This window comes from Triturus cristatus, chromosome 2_2, assembly GCF_964204655.1.
Source record: "Triturus cristatus chromosome 2_2, aTriCri1.1, whole genome shotgun sequence".
Lineage (NCBI taxonomy): Eukaryota > Metazoa > Chordata > Amphibia > Caudata > Salamandridae > Triturus > Triturus cristatus.
The window spans coordinates 714,992,751-715,012,545 of NC_140582.1; the positions used below are offsets into that span (position 1 = coordinate 714,992,751).

General features: G+C 47.1%; 1 protein-coding gene across 1 annotated transcript in view; it reads left to right on the plus strand.

Annotated features, from left to right (window-relative positions):
• The window catches only part of SNX25 (sorting nexin 25), an 880,463-nt gene that overhangs the window by 834,068 nt on the left and 26,600 nt on the right, over positions 1–19,795 (plus strand). The window contains exons 16-17 of the mRNA XM_085641936.1: positions 2,770–2,836; positions 3,661–3,842. Coding sequence (XP_085498062.1) covers positions 2,770–2,836; positions 3,661–3,842 — 249 coding nt within the window. The remainder of the gene's footprint in view (positions 1–2,769; positions 2,837–3,660; positions 3,843–19,795) is intronic.

Here is a 19,795-nt window from a genome sequence, read left to right on the forward strand (position 1 = left end):
CAGATCTTAAACCACCAGGGACATGCCCTGATGTTCCAGCCATTTTCAGAGACAAAGCGCCTCCTGACATAGGGCCCACGACCCCACTCCGCCCTATTTGTTGCAGTACCACATGGCGGTGGTGGTGTCGGTGAACACCACCGCCAATGCCTTCAGTGCAAGACGGATCGCTCGAAGCTCCAGAAGGTTGATGTGGAGCCCAGACTCCGGCGGAGACCAGAGGTCTCTGATCTCTGCCTCTCCCAGGTGGCCGTCCCACCCCAGATGTGAAGCATCTGTAACCACTGTGCACTCTGGCTGGGGAAGGGAGAGGGACCCGCCGTTGACCCAATCCTGGTTTGTTAGCCACCACTGCAATTGTCGTGCAGTGCCCTCCGAGATCTTGACGCAATCGGAATGATTCCCCTGATGCTGTGCCCACTGGAACGTCCGGTCCCACTGCAGACCCCGCATATGCCACCTGGCGTAGTCCATCAGCAGGATGCAGGAGGTCATGAGGCCCAGTAGCCACAGGGTCATTCTGACCGAAATCCAGGATCGAGGCAGAAAGATCGGAATCCTAGCCTGAATATCTTGGACTCGCTGCTCGGGAGGATAAGCCCGAAACTGCGCTGTGTCCAGAACTGCTCCGATGAAAAGGAGCTTTTGAGAGGGAATCAGGTGTGACTTGGGCACGTTGATGGTGAACCCCAGCGAGTGCAGGAGGTCGGCCGTAGTCTGGAGGGGTAAGACGATAGCCTGGGGCGAGCCCGCCTTCAACAGCCCGTCGTCGAGACTGGAACCCCTGATCTGCGCAGATGAGCTGCGACCACCGCCATCACTTTTGTGAACACCGAGGGGTGCTGGTAAGTCCAAATAGGAGCACGGTAAATTGAAAGTGCTTGTGGCCTACCATGAACCGTAGGTAACACCGATGGGCCGGCAGGACGGGGATGTGAAAGTAATCGTCCTGCAAGTCCAACGCTACCATCCAGTCTCCAGGGTCGAGGGCAGACCGGACCTGAGCCAGTGTCAACATTTTTAACTTCTCCTTCCAGAGGAAGCAATTGACGTTCCTGAGATCCAAGATAGGACGCAGGCCCTTTTTACTTCTTGGGTACCAGAAAGTAGTGGGAATAACAGCCACGACCTACTTCTGGGACAGGAACTCGCTTGATGGCTCCCTTGGCCAAGAGAACCATAACTTCCTGTTGGAGAAGGGCCAAGTGATCCTCCGACATGCGATGGAATTGAGGTGGCATGGATGGAGGAAAAGTCTCGAAGGGGAGGGAGTAGCCCCTTCGGACTATCTGCAAAACCCACCTGTCCGACGATATATCTTGCCAGTGGGGGAGGTGATGGCGGATCCTGCCGCCGACTAGAGAATGGCGGACCATGAAAGGTCAGACTAGGAGGGCATGGATGCCCCTGCAGTGGGGGTGCTGGTGGACTGGCCCGCCCGCTGGCCCCCGGGCCCACAACGGTGGGATCCACGTCCCCCGCCGCACAGAGGCTGCGCAGGCCTGTGGCTCTGGGCAGAACGTGGTGGGGCACCCCTTCCATAGCCTCGAAAGGGGCAAAAAGCAGACTGTGCTGGGCGGGAAGTGGAAAGGAGGCCCAAGGATCTGGCCATAGCCCTAGAATCCCTAAAGCGCTTGAACGTGTTGTCTGCCTTGTCGCAAACAAACGACAGCCATCCAAAGGCATGCCCAAAAGTGTAGCTTGGACATCACCCGAAAAGCCAGTGGACCTCAACCATGCGTAGCGTCTCAGTGCTACTGACGTGGAAATCGTCCTGCCTAGTGAGACAAAAAGTCATAAAAAGAATCAATAAGTGACTCGAGGTACCACTCTCTCCGAATCTGCGCTGGCTGGCGTGGAAAAAGAAAGAATTGACGTCAGTGCGCAGGGTCGGCGTCGAAGTAGATACCGCGATGTCATTCCGGCGACCACGACGCCAACAACGAACGCGGAGTCGACCGACGCCACCTACCTACGGGCAGGGATACTGCTGAGTAAATATACTCCGGATTAGTATGACGCCTGGGGGTAATTCTAAGGTGAGGAATCCATAACTAATTGTCTCTTTCGAATAAAAAAAACACTGCTTTATTGACGAGCAGTCCCAGACATAGAGGTGTGCTGAGCCCAGCAGGCCACCATCCCTGGGAGGGCCAGACATTCCCAGTGGGGTCGCAAATTGCGAGTGGCTCATTAATATTCATGAGCCTCGCATTTTGCTAACCCATTGGGAATTGGAATCAGTGTCTCTGACACTGTTGTAAATTCCAAATTGCAACTTGCAATTTGCGAGTCGCAATGGAGCGCAAATTGCGAGTCGCAATTCGGAATGGTCGTACATCTGGCCCGCAGTGAGTAAACCCAATTTGAGAGAAAGATATAGTGCGTAAACACAGTAAGTACAGTTATTAGTTTTATTTTTTTCCACAGGGGGCTTAAATTCAAGAAAAGGGCCACCAATAGAGGTCAACTTTGGGGGGAAATGGAAGTAGCTGCTATTATGTTTATGCATATTTGAATGGATTCTAGGTTTTGTTACTGAAAAAAACATGGAGTTGGAATGTTTCTTTCTCCCGCTGTCATCTTTGTTGTTTTATTTTGGATAGTGGAATATTGATTGCATGTTGCCTTGTCCTGCCCCGACCAAAACAGGATCTTTGTGCAAATACAACAGAATGAAGTGAGATATTGGTTTTTGTTATGAATTCAAGGAAAATCAGGTTTCCAAGAGGGGAATTGCTCATGTTAGGTTTAACCTTTATTTTCTAGTGTTTAAATGGGTCAGGAAAACTCTCATCGCATTGGTGCAGATCACGTTTGGAAGAACCATCAACAAGTAAGTGACACTTTATTCCTAATATTAGATTATTACAACCCTTCTTGGAGATAACCTGAAAAAGTGAGACAAGTGATCCTCTTGCACTGAATACAAAGAAAGCATTTCAGCATTCTTGAACAGGGCTTTAGAAACTTGAAAGGCATGGCCAGCTTCTTCAGCAGCATTGGTACTCCTGGCACAACCCCCTACAACCTCAAAACTGGCACTGCCACCCATTCCACCTTAGAATGTGTCCCAGAGTGCTCACTCCTTATGTAATCCCTCTGAACTGCAGTTCACCCCACTACACACATTTGCACCCATACTGCACCTCAGTACCCTCACAGTTCACTCACGCTCTATCCCGCAGGTGTCACATCACACAACTACGGTGTTCCTCCTTATTAAATCTTCCCTTCACTTGTGCACATCCTGGAACCACTCGTAAAGGGAGCTCTGAACGTGTGTGTGTGTGTCTGTGTGTGAATGATGGGACCACATATCGCACAGTGAATGACATGGGCGGGTCAGAGGAGATGCACACAGTAACTTCAGCCCAGCTGGTAATGACACCCTTAATTAACTAATAAGAATCTTACAGTTTAATAAGCCCTAGCAGGGGATTAGATTTACAGTGAAGAAGCATACTATTTTATATATATTTTTTTTAAGATAATTGGGATAAGGAAACGTGTGACGTGAAGGCATGTAGATTTGTTTTGAGAAAAAAAAAATTGACTGGAATAGTTATTATATCACAGTACTGTTGACCGTGCTAACTCCAATCGTGCTGAGGGTTATTTGACTCAGGCTAATCAAGATATTGGTTTTTTTTTTCACAGACAAATACGCGATACCGTTCATTGGATCTTCAGTGAGCAGATGGTTGTTTACTACATTAATGTGTTTCGTGACGCTTTCTGGCCTAATGGTAAATTAGCACCCTCAAAAGCATCCAGAACAGAAATGCAGTATCAAGAAACAAAACATAAAGCACAGCAAAAATTACTTGAAAACATTCCAGGTAGGAACGTCCATACATTGAATTCGAAGGAATCCAAAATACTTCTCAGAATCCTTAGGTTTTTCAAAAGTTTTACAGTTCATGTTTGCTGTTGAAGCTATCTTAACGTTATATGGTTCTATGCACAAATGGCAACCAATAAAAATAGCAAAAACTGTGATACATGATTTACACCAGAATTCTCTGCAGTTACTTTTGGTAGGGAAATGCGCATTTTATTAGCAGTTCACCTCCATTTTTGCACGTGTGAGACCAGAATACCACCGTTCTTCAATTTTTTCCTGCAACCCATATTTTTTTGAAACTTTCTTTGTCCTCTTTTGCTTTATGGGTAACTGTTTCCCCTCCTCTCCCATAACCAGCTGATTTTCAGAATGAGCCCGGTTGCAAAACATATTGTGGGCCCTCCTATTCTCTAATTTGCCTGCTTCTTATCCGTGTCCCAACTTGTCATTTTTTTTTCCACAACATATTTTATTGTTGACAACCAACACAATACAAAGATCTTAGAGAGCACCCAAGGTACATAAATAGGGTGACACATATGAGAGTCAACATTTTCATCAATTATATAGGATTCATTGCACAGAAAAGAAAATGCAAGGAAAATTGTAAACAAAGAAAAGGAAAAGAAAATGAAGAACAACTGGATCACATTGCCTTTGGTTAAGAAATATAACAATCCGGAATAAAGGGAGAGCGTTTGCCACTCACAGTCGCATTGAAAAAGAGCAACACACAAATGCCAAATGACTAGTCTCATAACAACTGTTCGTCAGTGTGAGAGATGGGAGGAGGTTCCAGATATAATCCCCTGTAGTCAGCCCACCTTTTCCAAATTTTGTAGTGTTTACGGGGGCATCCCCTTGCTTTAAAGACCGGAAGTTCCAGGCTCATACAGAAGTCCAGACCTCTTTTCCACACCCCAAACGACGGCGGAGACTCGTCTTTCCAGACCCGGACGATATCTTGTTTTGCCAGTGTAGGAGGTGGCACTTGTATCTATTCCCCCCGATGTCCTCCTTGATATGTAGCATGGCTAACCATGGTGAGGATGCAATGTCCCACCTCAGACAGGCACGTAAACACCCCCTTCCAGAATCTCGACAGTGTTGGACAAGACCAGACAGTATGCAGGAAGGTACCCTCCACAGTGTTGGACAAGACCAGACAGTATGCAGGAAGGTACCCTTCATGGACTTACAGCATGAGCAATGCGGGGACGCGATGAGCCCAGCACGCCACAACCTGTGTCTTTCGTAAAATAAGCTCTGAGTAGATATTTAAATTGAATAAGATGCAGACGGGCCGCGATTGCTGCGCTGCGCGGGGATTCTAGAGCCTCAACACAATCATCTTCCTCTAGTGGTCCTTTGCCCTGCTGCCATGTCTCTCCCTATTGTGCCGGGTAGTAGGGGTATTGTTGAAAAGTGTGCAATATATTTTAGTTATTTTATGGTCCCCCAAATCACCCATGAAAACCTTGATCTCACTGGGGTTGAATTCAGGAATCTCGGTCAGATGAGATCTGTATGGGATAAAGGCGTGCCGGAACTGGAGATAGCAGTAGAATTGTGTGCGGGGCATGTTGTATTCTGCTTGTAGGTCAAAAAAGGACTAGAGAGTACATCCGCGCATAACTGCCCCCACCGTATCTATCCCAATGGCCTCCCAGCCCCGAAAGCCGGACAATTGCGTCAGCTGTGGTAGTTGTCCATTGCTCCATAGTGGGGTTTCCATTGCGAGTCTCCCCCACCAACCCATCTGTCGGAGCGCCGACTTCCAAATCTTGAAGACCGTGACAGTAGCGGGTGGTAGCTCCCAAAGCAGTGCCACTGAATACAGAACCATGTGGAGAGTATTGTCTCCCAGCAGCCAGCATTCTACAGTATAGGCCAGATCCTCGTGGCTGCCTTACCACCAGTCATTGAGGACGAGTAGGTGAGAGGCCATGTAGTATGCCTGAACGTCAGGAGTGGCTACGCCGCCGGAGTAGGTAGATTGGAAGCAGGTTCTCAGGGCCACTCGCGATGCCCCCCCCCCCCAGATAAAACAGGCCAGAATAGCATTCAATTGGCAGAACCACATTGGTTTTATCGGATAGGGGTGATTCTGCAATTGATAGGAGACGAGGCAGGGAGATCATTTTGAAAATAGCGGACATACCAAAGAGAGATAAGGGTAGATGAGACTACACCCGCGTCTGGTCGCTAAGTTGTGTCCATATGGGGGTAGGTTTTTGCTCCATGCCAATGCCTGAGACGATGAGAGATCTACTCCCAGATACTTAACGCCGTCTGGAACCACCACCACTTCTCGCGACCAGTCACCTACCCGATCCCCGCCCTGCAGTAGCCACAAAAAGAACTTCCCTCGGTTCATATAGAGGCCAGATGTTTCTCCAAAGATCTGCATAATGTGGAGAAGGCGTGGACCAGACCGGTGAAGGTCTGTGAGGAAAAATAAAACATCATGCGCGTAGAGGGCTATGCGGTCGGATAAGGCCGGCGCCTAGTTGAAACCGCGCAGCTGCGTGTCTATACGAATCCAAGCCGCAAGCGGCTCCATAGCAAGAGCAAAAAGATAAGGGGAGAGCGGGCAGCCCTGGCGCATCCTCTGCCCGATGGGGGAAACTCCTGGAAACCGAGTCGGCCACTCGGATGGAGGCAGTTATGTCAGTGTAGAGCAGGCGTATAAGGCTCAGCAATCGGGGATCAATATTCAGACGATCGAGCAAGGCGAACAGATACGTCCAGCTGAGAGAATCAAAGGCCTTGTTCATGTCTGACAAGAGGAGCGCGGCAGGGGTACCAAGTTTACTAACCGCGGCGATAGCATTATGCGCACGTCTGATATTGTGGCATGTTGCACGGTTCGGCATAAATCCTACCTGATCTGGGTGGATCAGCTCTGTAATATATGGGACTAGGAGGGTTGCAATAACCTTAGCTAGAAGCTTAGCCTCCACATTAAGCAAAGAGATCGGGTGATAAGATGAATAGTGTTCCGATGGACGACCTGGCTTCAAGAAAACGACTATCTCCGCTTGTTGCCAATCTGGCGGAAGACCACCACTCTCCCAGGAAGCCTCCAGTGCTGCAAGGTAAGGCTTTAAGAGCTGTGGGTGATATTTCTGGTAAAACTCGCAAGGGTAGTCGTTTGGGCCAGGTGCCTTACCGGCTCGCATATCTAGTAGTGCAAGCAGCAGTTCATCCACTGACAGGGGGGCGTCAAGCGCATCCCGCGCTGTATCGGACAACGCCCAGGGAGGAAAGTCATCAGTACATTTCTGTATGAGGTCAATAGGCAGTACCTCATGGGGGGCATACAGATTCACAAAATACAAAGCAAGCTGTCCGCAATGGCGGACGGGTCCATGGGAGGCCTCCCATTGGGACCCCGTATACTTGGGGCGTCTGAGGGCGCAACATCTGCTGACACAGGCGATGCAATAGGGCACTGGATTTGTCTCCCCAATGGTATATCCAGCTCCGTGTGGCAAGCCAATAGAGTCGGGCTTTGTTTAGAAGTTCACTGGCGTATGTCCGTTGTATATGTAGTAGTTGCCTACACGCAGGTTGTGCCATCATGTCCCTGCTAACGCGCTCTAGGTCATGCAACTGGGCCTCGATTTTTAGTAGTTTGTCTCATCACTGTCTGCGTTGTGCAGCACAGAAGGCAATATCTGCTCCTCTGATAGTGAGCTTCATCGCCTCCTACAGTGTGACTGGAGATTCCACCGGGTCTGTGTTAAACAATAAATAGTCCGCTAACGATTGATAAATATGTGTTCTATAGTTAGTATCTCACTGGAGCCACGGCGACAAACGCCATCGGAATTGGGATCACCTAGGGTCCAAGGATAGGAGAATGGACACCGGTGAATAGTCAGACAACCCTCTGGGGAGGATCTTAGCCTCGGTCAAACTATCTAAGCGATAGAAGGATGCATGAGCTCCAGAAAAATAGGTGTACGCACATGTGTCGGGTGTACAGTCCTCCACGAGTCAAACCACCCCAAGCCCTGACCTAGGGGCAATAATTTGGAGTCCGAAGTTTCAGTAAATCGGACCACTGCATGCCACCTATCTAGTGACGGGGGCATAACATCATTCCAATCCCCCCCAACTAGAGTCAATACTGATGGGAAGTCAGTCCAGAGCATCGTCAATTTTTTGACTAGGGACCACGAGAGAAGGGGGGGGGGGGCGTATACACTACCTAGAACAATGGCTTCCCCATAGAGTGTCCCGTATATCATGAGGAACCTGCACTGTGGGTCCGACCATGTTTGGCTATGGACGAAAGGGACACTGCGATGTATGAGGATTGCAACTCCCTGAGAGCCTCTAGTGAAACCAGCATGATATGTGTAAGCAGACCCAAATCGTCCCAAGCAGGGCATCTTAGTGCCCGCTAAGTGGGTCTCCTGTAGGAAGAGGACGTCCGTCTTGTGTCGCTTTGCTTGGCGCAGCACGGCCCCACGTTTCATCTTGTCGAGCAGACCATCGACGTTCCAGCTAAGGACTCTGAGCTCTCTACTCCTGCCTCCCGCTAATTCCTGTGGCATAGATGGCAGTGGCACAGATAAAGGAAACTAACAAAGTGAGTGACATTGGCAAACTCTGAAGTACATATGATGAGGGACCTAATGGCAGTGACAGAAAACATTAAATAATCCAAAAACCCCAATCGCTACCCCACTCACCCCACCCCACCCAATACCTCAAATCCGCAGAAGTATTTGTCGTGGTGGGCGTCGCACCAGTGCCCCAACGGGGGCGCAAGGCACAGCCCCACACCAATGTTTCCCCATAGAACAGTCCCCAAACAAACAATATATCCTCAGATACTGTAGGAGAGTAGGATTTGCTTCTTATAGTTACCCCCCACTTTTTGCTGATGTTTCACTGTTTTTGACTTAGATTGACTGGGATCCTGCTACCCAGTCTAGATGCTTTCTCCTCTAAATTGATTGCATTTTGCGATGCAGCGCGCGCTACGAAATTCGTTTTATTTATTTAATTGTTTACTTACCTGTAATTATCCATATTCCGGTTTTTAGAACCCACCAACCTTCCCCTCCCCCGCCCCGCTTTACCGCCCCACGGAACTCCCTCCACGGGCCGCGGCTGCTCATAACTCAAGTCCCATCCCCATCCCTCTGCGCTGCAGGTCCCCTAATCGTTCTCCTGATATCTAAGAAAGTCTCATTCCACCCCTATCCCTCCCCCCTCCCCCCTCCCTCACCCCAACAACCCCTGCAGTAAATGCTAATTTTAAACGGCTTGACCCAGTGCCTCTTGTGGGAACAGTCCAAACCGATCTGCCAGGCCAGGTCCTCCCTGGACCGGAAAAACGCATCCTGGGACCAGTTTCAGGGTATGTCACCCTTCTTCAGCCAGGCTAGCTTCAATCCAGTGGCACAGTGAGCAAGGGACCCACGTCTGGGCATACCCATCCCACTTAGGGCGAAAAGTGTTACAGCAAACAAATGATGGACGGAATGCTGACAATGCAAACATTCTCCCCCAGTCAAAACCCCAAAACCGATCCTAGGATGCTTGTTTCCAGTCCAGGGAGGCCCTGGCTTGGCATTTAGGGCTAGACTGTTCCCATTAGGCACAGGGTCAAGACTGATTTGCATATGGCTGGGTTCAAACTGGAATGGCATGGTGAGCAAAAAAACGATGGATTTAGGCCCAGATCTCTGTACTGGGGTGAATGTATGACATTGTTCTGCATTCTGTCCATCAACTGTTTTTGCATTTGTCACCCCGAGTGGGACGGGTATGCCCAGACGTGGGTCCCGTGCTCTCCATGCCACTGGAATCAAGCTATCCTGGCTGAAGAGGGGTGAAACCACGAAACCGGTCCTAGGATGCTTGTTTCCAGTCCAGGGAGGCCCTGGCTTGGCAGTTCGGGCTGGACTGTTCCCATGAGGCACAGGGTCAAGACTGATTTGCATATGCCTGGGTTCAAACTGGAATGGCATGGTGAGCAAAAAAATTATGGATTTAGGCCCACATCTCTGTACTGGGGTGAGTGTATGACATTATTCTGCATTCTGTCCAACTGTTGTTTTTGCATCCAAGTCAAAGCGCGGCGGGGTGTGTGGTTTGAGTTTCTGTCTTTCATCTGTTCAGGCAAAAACCTCTTCAGGAGTATCGAAGAACAGTGTACGTGATTCATAAATGACACGCAGCCGGGCTGGAAAGAGCAGTGCATATTGGAGCTTGAAATTTCGCAGTCGGCGTAGCTCTGTGGTTTGTCACGAGTCATGATGAGTGACGGTGGGTAAGTCTCCGCTATGTCAGCAGAGCCCTGTAGAAGGCGGCAAACAGTACAACACACCTTGATGATAATAGGACCAGAGGGGTGGAAGAAGGGAAGGACCCTCCACAGTAAGCAATGGATCCAAACAATGTTCCTCTATATAATAGGCAGGGAAGCAGGCATAGAGCCAACCTACACACAAGCCTCACCGGGGCCTATCCCGGCCTCCTCCGCATGCAGGCCACTCCACACCCCCCCTACTGTGTGCTACTGCCAAGGCACACCACTGCTGCGCCGTGTAGTTCAGGTGTATGGGCACTCCGCAAGGATCGTGGTGAGATCACAATATGCCGCAGTCTACTCCAGTAGCAGCACTCTCCTCCACGCCGTCCAGGGGGCAGGGGGTAGGTTCCCTTACAAAACCGGCATGACGAAAAAGCCGCCGCGCGCTGAATGCAGCATGGGCCAAGGATCTAGCCCTCCGTTACCACCTCTTCACAGGGCCACAGGAGGGTCTAGGTCTTAACAGGCACACAAAGGGGTTCCAAGGGGGGGAGCGGTCGTGTAAGCAGCTCCGCGCCTCGGCCAGCATGACACCAGAGGAGACACAGCATCACCCAGCCAGCAAACAGGAGCCCGAGAGGAAAAGGAGGAAGAGGGGAAAAGGCCTCCCAAGGACCCCAGTGAGCTCGGCTGTATAGGCAGTCTGGAGGCCCAGGCGGAAGGACAGCGCAGCAGGGAGGCATCCAGGGGCCCCCGGAACAAGTCCGGTGCAATGGGGCCACACACTAACCTCAGGTGAGTCCGGCGGCCATGAGGAGCCACGTAGCACTATGGAGTGCACCCCACATCCATGCAGCCCGATCCGGTCACATTTGCTGCCAGGCCCGCCCGCAGCACCATCTCCCTGCAGAGGCCCGGCCCCGGCGTGGCCCAGCTCGCAACCACGCGTCTTCTTCAGGGGCCACCCACAGACAGGGGGAAGCAGTCAATGGGTGTCGCCGCCACCGGGGCTCCCTAGCCAGCGGGCGACACACATCAGACCAGTAGCAGGGAATCTGAAACAAGAGTCTCCGGCCTCCGCTCTCACTCTGCATGGGGCCAATAGCGTGGCACCGCAAATCCGGCGCAGGAACCCCGCAATCATCGAGGCGGAGATCCTGCAGGCACTAATTCAGCACATCTCCGGGGACCCCTCACACGGTCGCCGGCGGGTCGCAGGTTTACTCCGGTCCCAATTTTGGCGGAGGAGCCGGAATGCTGCGCAGCATAGGCCCGGACAGCAGGCTCCGGACTGGCAGACGAGGACGCCGGGTGGTCGCACCTTCGTCCAATCAGCCGTGAAATGACGCTTTGGTAGGACGGGCGTAGGCAGGCACAGCATAGAGCAGCTGGGGGCAAGAAATTAGCTGATGGCACAGAATAGGTAAAGGATTGAAAGCGGGCCGTAGGAGCTCTCCTAAAGCGCATCCGCCATGTTGGACTGCTTGGCCACGCATGCCCCCCTACTTGTCATTTTTGTGTTTGTCCCAGCCATGGAGCATGGCCTCTTTACTATCTCTTTTGATTCGCTAGCTTCTATATGCTTCCACTGCTTGGTTGTCAAGCACTACACTTTTCGTTCTGAGAGTGCATGTGTTTTCCGTCTGCCTCCTTCATGTACTTCTCTCCCCCTGCACTCTGCGTTTCTCTCTGTTACCTGTGTGCTTCTTCCCACCCTCTCTCTCTGTTGTTCTCGTCCTTGTGTACTACTTCTCATTGCTTTCTTGCCAATATTCTCCTCCCTGCCTGCATCATTTTGTTCTCTCACACTTCACTTATCCTCACCACACCCAACCTCAATGTTCCTTCCCCCAACTGCACCCTCCTCTCTTGATCAATGCTTCTCTGTGTTGCTACTCCCAATTCACTCTCCTTCTCTCTTGGCTGTTGTGCCTCCTCCCCATCCCCACCCTTGGTGTTGCTTCCCCCACACATGTCCTACGTGTTCTCTGTTCCCATCCGCGCCCTCCATGTTGCTCCTTCAACCCGTGCTTCAAGAACCAAAGGCTTTTGCACTTTTTTTTCCTTTACCAATGCAACTCGGTAAGAAAAAAATATATATCTTTCGCATCATTTTGTAGGTTATAAAATGATGTGCCACCCACGTCATAGTAGCTTTTTTTTAATTTTTAGTTTGTTGTATTTATGCATGCTGCACAGCGTCGTGGATGCTGTACATCAGGAAACAAAACATTGGAAAAATCAATAGGTCCCAGAGGTACAAGATCTTTTTTTTTTTTCTTTTTTTTTTTTCTTTTTTTTTTTGATTTAGACAGGGAAATCAAGGGAAACATAGTTACACTGAGAGGGAAAAAGAAAAAAATATATAATAAAAAAAAAGGAAATAATCATACAGACAAAGGGAAAAAGCCAATTAATCACTGCAAGTAACATATTACAAATCCAGCTATACACTTCAAAATAATGGCTAAGCAATTCAGAAAAAAAATACATCCCTAAATCTCATCAGTTTCCCATATCGGGCCCCATATCCGAAGACCTCTTCTTTTGGCTCTATTTTCTTTACATTTATAAAGTGCCTTCTCTAAATTAAAAACATGATGAAGTCTTGAATACCATTCCTGAAAGGAGGGTGGTTCAGGATCCTTCCAATGAGTTGCAATGGTTAAACGCAAAATGGCCGAGGCCATAAAATAAAAATAAATTTGGGAAGAATCTAGACATAGACTATCATCAATCCCTAAAATGATCAGAGTTGATGTTAGTCGTGCCGAACCACCAGTAACCTGATTAAGAAAATTCTCTATCTTTGCCTTCACATTAACAAGTTGGTTACATCCACTAAATATATGTATTATATCTGCCGGACCATAATTGCATCTAGGGCAACAATCAGTTTCCCTTTTCCCCCAACTGAAGAGTTTAGCAGGGGTATAGTATAACCTAAAAAAAGTTTTGAAATGTTGAGCTTTAAGGTTAGCTGCAAGAAATATTTTTTTTTGACAAATAAAGAGATCTACAAATGTCCACGTCAGGGTCCCCTAGCAAGCCTGCCCAGACACTTTCGGAACTGACGATATCATCTTGATTAGCATTCAGCAAGATTAAGTATAAATCCTTTATTCGAGGCTGCCTATACCCGAGCCAATCAAGCATCGGTATATCGTCGAATCCAGTTATTTGAAACTTTGCGGTTTTAATAATCTCCCTAAATTGTAAATATTTAAAAAAAAGTCTTAGTTTCCACCCCGAATTGACTTTGAAGCTCTTGAAAGGATTTTAACTCGGATCTCACGAATAAGTCTCCAATTAGATTTTTACCAGCCAGTTCCCAGGTTTTTCCTAAATTATCATAAAATAAAGGTGGAAAAATAGACGAGCGCCAGATAACATGATATTTATGTATCTTGGGGATCCCCAGAAGTTTACTTATTTTACTCCAGACACTCCAGGCAGTTCTGACTATTTTGAACCGCGTTCTCTTATAATAGCTGCCATCTAACTGCCTTAGTAAAACGCCTGGTGCATAGTCTCCTAGTGCTAGTTCATAGACAGATGGAGGGGAGTCCGTGTTATACAGCGCCGAAGTAGTACCTGGTCCAAATTTTGGTCGAAATAAGCTAACCATTTGCTGCAGCATTACAGCCCAAAAATAATATTTCATATGGGGGATAGCTAATCCGCCACGGTCTTGTGGCAAAGTCATCAACTTTATAGATCTTCTAATCTTTTTATACCCCCATACAAACTGAGAAAATATCCCGTCAATTTTTAGAAAAAACTCTTTAGGGGGCTCAATTGGAATGCATCTAAAAAGATAAAAAATTTTGGGAAACATAGTCATTTTAATGATATTAGCACGTCCTATGATGGAAATATATAATTTATCTATGCGCTTTAAATCAGTGCTAATCTTAGTTAGCAGCTGTGGGAGATTAATATCCCAGATAGTTGAAGCGCCCGCACTTATATTAATCCCTAGATAAGTAGCCTCCAAGAATCTCCTATCATCGTTAAACGGGGTATTACTAGAACAAACAATCTTAGTTTTCGCTGTATTCAGCCTGTATCCAGATTTGCGACCAAATTCTAATGCAAGAGCCTCAATACGGACCAACGCAGTCAGGGGGTCAGGGGTGATTATAGCGATGTCATCCGCATACGCTAAGATTTTTGTACTAATTCCCCTAACCACTATAGGTTTAATAGCCTGATCGTTAAGCATAGATCTTATTAGAGGATCTATGTACAGAGCAAAAAGAATCGGGGAACATGGACATCCCTGTCTGGTGCCACGTGAGATCTTAATTCTCCCGGATTCCATCCCCATCATTTGTATTTTTGTATATGGTTGTAAGTACATGGCCTTTATGGCGGTCTGAATACGAGGACCAAAGCCATTAGTATTTAGAATCTGCCAAAGAAAAGCCCACTCAACCTGATCGAAGGCTTTCTGTGCGTCTAATAAAATCAGAGACATTTGACCCCCCAACTGTTCGGTAATATCAAATAAGGAGATCACCCGGCGCACATGATCCGTTGTTCCACGCGCGGGAATAAAGCCATGCTGCCATGGACTAACCAAGGAAGCAATTATTTTTGATAGCCTGTTGGCTATAATTTTAGAGTACAATTTCTCATCGGTGTTAATCAAGGAAATAGGTCTATATGAGGCTGGATTAACAGATGGTTTCCCTTTTTTCAAAAAAAACAATTAAATTAGTATCTTTCCAGGAATGGGGTGTGGTACCATGATATTGTACTGCTAAAAATAAATCCAGAAGCATGTGTGATAGCTCGGGGTACAAAACCTTATACACTTCTATAGGAATTGCATCGGGACCAGCGACCTTACCAGATGCCATGGACTGTAGAGCCTCGTCAACCTCAGCTTGTGTAAAATCTTCTTCCAGTTCCTGTAAAATTTCAGGAGTAGGAGTAGGAGTAATTAAACCCTGACCTGTGGCGGTTTGAGAATCAGTCTGAGATTTATAAATATCTCCATAAAAATCAGCGAAAACTTGAAGAATGTCCTGAGGATCAGTTACACTACTCCCATCACCCCTTTTAACCTCCAGGATATTGTTAGCCGCCGTCCTCTGTTTTAATTTCAATGCAAGGTGTCTTCCGGTCTTTTCCCCATATTCGTAGTTCTCCCTGGTTCGTGTTTGATATATTTTAGCATTCCTATTATTGTATATTCCGTTTAATTTAGCTTTAACCTTTATCACTTCTAGTTCAATTAGCCTCGCAGCATCCTTCTGTTTATTAACAATAGATCTAAGATGTAGTTCCTCATTCATAGAGAGATCAGCCATAAGTTTCTGTACAGTCACCCTATGCTCTTTCCTGAGGTGTCCAGCAAAACTTATAATTTCCCCCCTTAAATATGCCTTGAACGTATCCCAAACAGTTTCCCTTGACGCACTATACCGATTTATGTCAAAGAACTGCTTGGTTGATCTCCTGAGATGGTCTACAAATCCTTCAGTTACAAGAAGTTTCCTATCAAAGGACCATTTACTAGGGCGGTTCAGAAATGCCGAAAGCTCCACTTCTAATATCAACGGGTTATGATCTGATAGGATCTTTGGGATTTTCCGTATATTGGCACGGTCTATAAGGGAGGTAGAAATATAAAAATAATCTAATCTAACATATTTCTGGTGGGGGCAGGAAAAATAAGTATAGCCGGCATCTCCTACTACCTTACGGGTCCACACATCAACTAATCCATGACTCCCAGCTAAGGCTTTGAGAGCCTTATATACCCGAGGCTTCCTTCCATCATACCCCCCCGAAGAGATATCCGAGATACCTAAATGGATATTAAAATCCCCACAAACTATAAGTGGGGAAGGCCAGGCTGCTAGCTCAAGCTCCAGCTCACCCCACAGATCCGAATCATCAAAGTTGGAGCCATAAATTGTACATAGAGTTACTCTACAAGGTAATAGAGCTATAGCCCATCTCCCCCACCTATCTACTAAAGTTCGCTCCGTCTCTAACATCCGAGTGGTGGTATGTATAGCTACCCCTCTTGTAGTGGTAGTTTGACGCGAGCAGACCACCTGTTTAAACCCAGGGATACTGTTTAACCCTCTCTTTGGAAAAGGTATATGGGTTTCCTGTTGACAAATAACATCTACCCCCCATGAGCGGATAGCTTCGGCAGATCTATACCGTTTGCCAGCATCGTTCAACCCCCCTATATTCAAAGAACAAATTCTCAGCCTACCCATCATAGTAACTTTTATTCCAATGCAGTGACTTAAAACATCTCAATGACACAGTATCAATCAACCTATACTTTTTACCAAATTTCCCTGATTTCCCTGAAACTTTTACTCCACCCCTTACCCTTCCCACCCCACTCCCTAACCCTCGGCTACTCACCCAACCCACCCAAACCACCCACCCTGCAAATGAAGGCAACAGACCAACCAGGTCTGTAGAGGATGAATATTGTGCTCTCCCGAAGATAAACATATCTTAGCTTCCTAAAACTGTCTAACACTCTCTTAATCATCTGCAAAAAAAACCGGGGGAATTACCCAACATCCGATATTAAACTGATTACGCCTCAGATTAAACGTTCCCTCCTGTATCCAAAAACTCCTTTGCCTTTATCTCAGATGTAAAAAAGCTTGTAGTATCCTTCCAAATTACTTTTAAGCGAGCAGGGTTTAAAAGAAAAGCCTGAGCTCCTTTCTCTTGGAAGGGTTTAATCATCTGACGTAGACGCCACCGGCGCTCCACAGTGACATGGCAAAAGTCGGGTCTGACAAAAAAAGAAAACCCCTCAGCTTTTAATTGGGCATCTGGTCTAGCTCTTTCAAAAACACTTTGCCTCAACAAAAAATTCCCAAAATATACCAATAGCGCCCTAGGTTTAGCATTAGGACGGAGAGGTTGACGAATAGAAAAGGGGACTCTGTGCGCCCTTTGTACCTCCTTATCCCAGTCCCAGCCAACCAAATCTGGCAAAGAGGTCTGCAACAATTGGACAATGTAAGTACGAGAGTCAGACCCTTCCTTTCCCTCTGGAATACCCAAAAATCTCAGGTTGTTCCGACGCTGATAATTTTCCCCCTCCTCAAGTTTCCACTGAATATCAATTAATCGTGCCTCATGAGCATCCACTTGACCTTTGGAACCAGCAACCTCTGATTCCAAAACTTCTGTCCGAGTCTCAATATCCGTCATGCGGTCACTTATATCCTTACAGGTCTTAGCGACCTTCCTGATTGCCCCTTGGAGTTTACGATAGGCATTCTGTGATCTCTTGCTTTCCGCCCGGGACTCCTCTTGGTGTGCTGCAACACATTGCATAATAGACTCTAATGTAGAAGGAGCTGGATTAAGCCCAGCTTCTGAGCCAGTAATTGAGTTAGGATTAATACTGCCCATCAATTGATCTCCGAGTGTATAGTCCCAGTTCAGAGTCGCCTGTTTCTGGCCTTCAAGTCTCTTTGGACAGAGATTCAGGGAACGTACCGTTGTCACGGATTCAGAGGCAGAAAGTAGCTTAGCTTTAGACTGCGATTGTGGTTCATCGCTAGACAGGGTATCTCCGCCTGAATCAGAGGCACCATCAGACCACGTTACGTCAGAGAGAGAATAAAAATCATTTGTCTCTGAGTCAAGATCCCTATCGCAATCCTGGCGTGGAGTTCGATGGCCCCTGAAACCCCCCTTGTTTCTTGGGGCATGATCTTTCATCTGACCAGGGGTACTCTTATTTTTCCCCATCAAAGCCTCACTCTGACCCGCCTGTGGCACTGATGTCTGAGCGGATATCTGAGCGGGGGGTATATTCTCCCCACCCACCAATGGAACCAACGGACTCTCCTGGTCCTGGACTGGACAAGCATTCTGTTTGACTGTAGCAGCGTTGGGCTGCAAATCCAAAGGTTTACCTTCGCCTGCCGGGCCAACCATGCTTAGCTCCGTTAGCATTAGCATGGGCTCCTTCTCCCCCTCTTTCCCTCCAGTCAACTCTTTGCTCAGCTCCTTACTTGGCTGTTCGAGAACCCCAGCTCCACCTTCTTCCCCGTCGTCTCCGCCGTCTCCACTGGCGTTGCGGTTGCCACACACAAGGTACAAGATCTATTGGATTAACCAATGCTTGTTTCATTTGATGTTTTGTGCGTTTACAGCTATCTACTCTTTTCCACACCCATTGCGCGTATGTCAGCGTACAAAACTTTTATTTCCTTTTTTTCTGCCAAATTATGGCAGTTGTGCATCAAACTGATAAAACAAATGCAAATATTGTTTTTGTTTGTTTTTCCTTTTGCGTGACTGCGTATTACATCGATTCACATCTTTGTCTGTAGTTATATTTCTGTTGCACATTGCTTAAGCCCAGACCCAAGAAAGCTTACACGAACTCTAAAATACCAACAGTGAAAGCTGTAACATGTAATCAAAATGGTAGCAAACGAGGCCCACTACCAACTCCTATCAATAACTATTGTTCTCAAACATGTCACAACAGAATAGAATTATTACACAACAACAAGTGACCAGACTCGGAGCTTGACTGAAGGGTTATTCTGTTATGAAATTCAACTCATAAACTTATCAACTTCCAACAGTAAATCAGATATTATGAAGGAAGGGTCAGGAAACTTATAGAAATCCTTTGTGGGTGAAATAATTATTCTCAGCTAAAACATTACAAATCAATATCTAACCACCTCTAATGAACAACACAGAGTAAGTTACAGAAAAACATATTTCAACAATTATAGTTGAAATTAATTGCCCGTTTATTTCATGGCTGTCCTCTGCACTTCAGAAGTCATGGGGGACTTAGCTAAGGAACTAGTACCATAGAATACGTGACTACTTAATTATTTCACTTCTGTCAAGTATCAGCTAACTAAACAAAGTTTTTGATTACATTTGTGATTAAAGAATGAATACTTGATCCAAAATGTACAATCTGTAGACCAACTGATAACATTCAGTTCCTGCCAAAGGAAAGAAAAGGTCGTCAGCAATTCAGTTGCAGGAGCAGTCTAGGCATGGACCAGGGAGACGTTACAGGTCACGCCGACCTATAGTTCATGGCCTTTGACCCTTGTCCTTTGGTATGGGAACACGACATGGGACTTTTCATTTTTTTCTTGGTTGATGTGGTAATATACTTGCATGATGATATATAAGTGAGTTTTTATTACTAATGCTCCGGTTTAGCAATAATATATGTAGGTTTAATTTTTGCCCTATCTTGGGTACAATTCATACGCCGTGTTCTTCCTACCTTAGACATATACATTTTCTTGCACGACTAGAAAGCAAGAAAAGAACCTTTCTGTCACTTTTTTGCTCAGCAAATGTTTTAGCTGTAAAAGAGAGAGGCCTATTTGAATGCCGGGAGACCATCTGACGTGGCTGGGGGGATTGAGGCGTACCTCACTTGCTGGATGGCCTTTACTCCCCCTCTGACAGTGGCTATAGTAGTGACAGATGTCTTCATCTTGGGGTGGGGTGCTAATGTGGAGAATCTGAAGTTCAGAAGCCTCTGGCCTTCAAGTGAATGGGTTTTTCACATCAACCTGCTAGAACTGCGGGTAGTTTGTCTGGCACTCAAGGCCCTTCTCCCCTCCATAGTAAGTTGGTCCTTCCAGATCTTGATGGACAAGACGACTGCACTGTGGAATGTT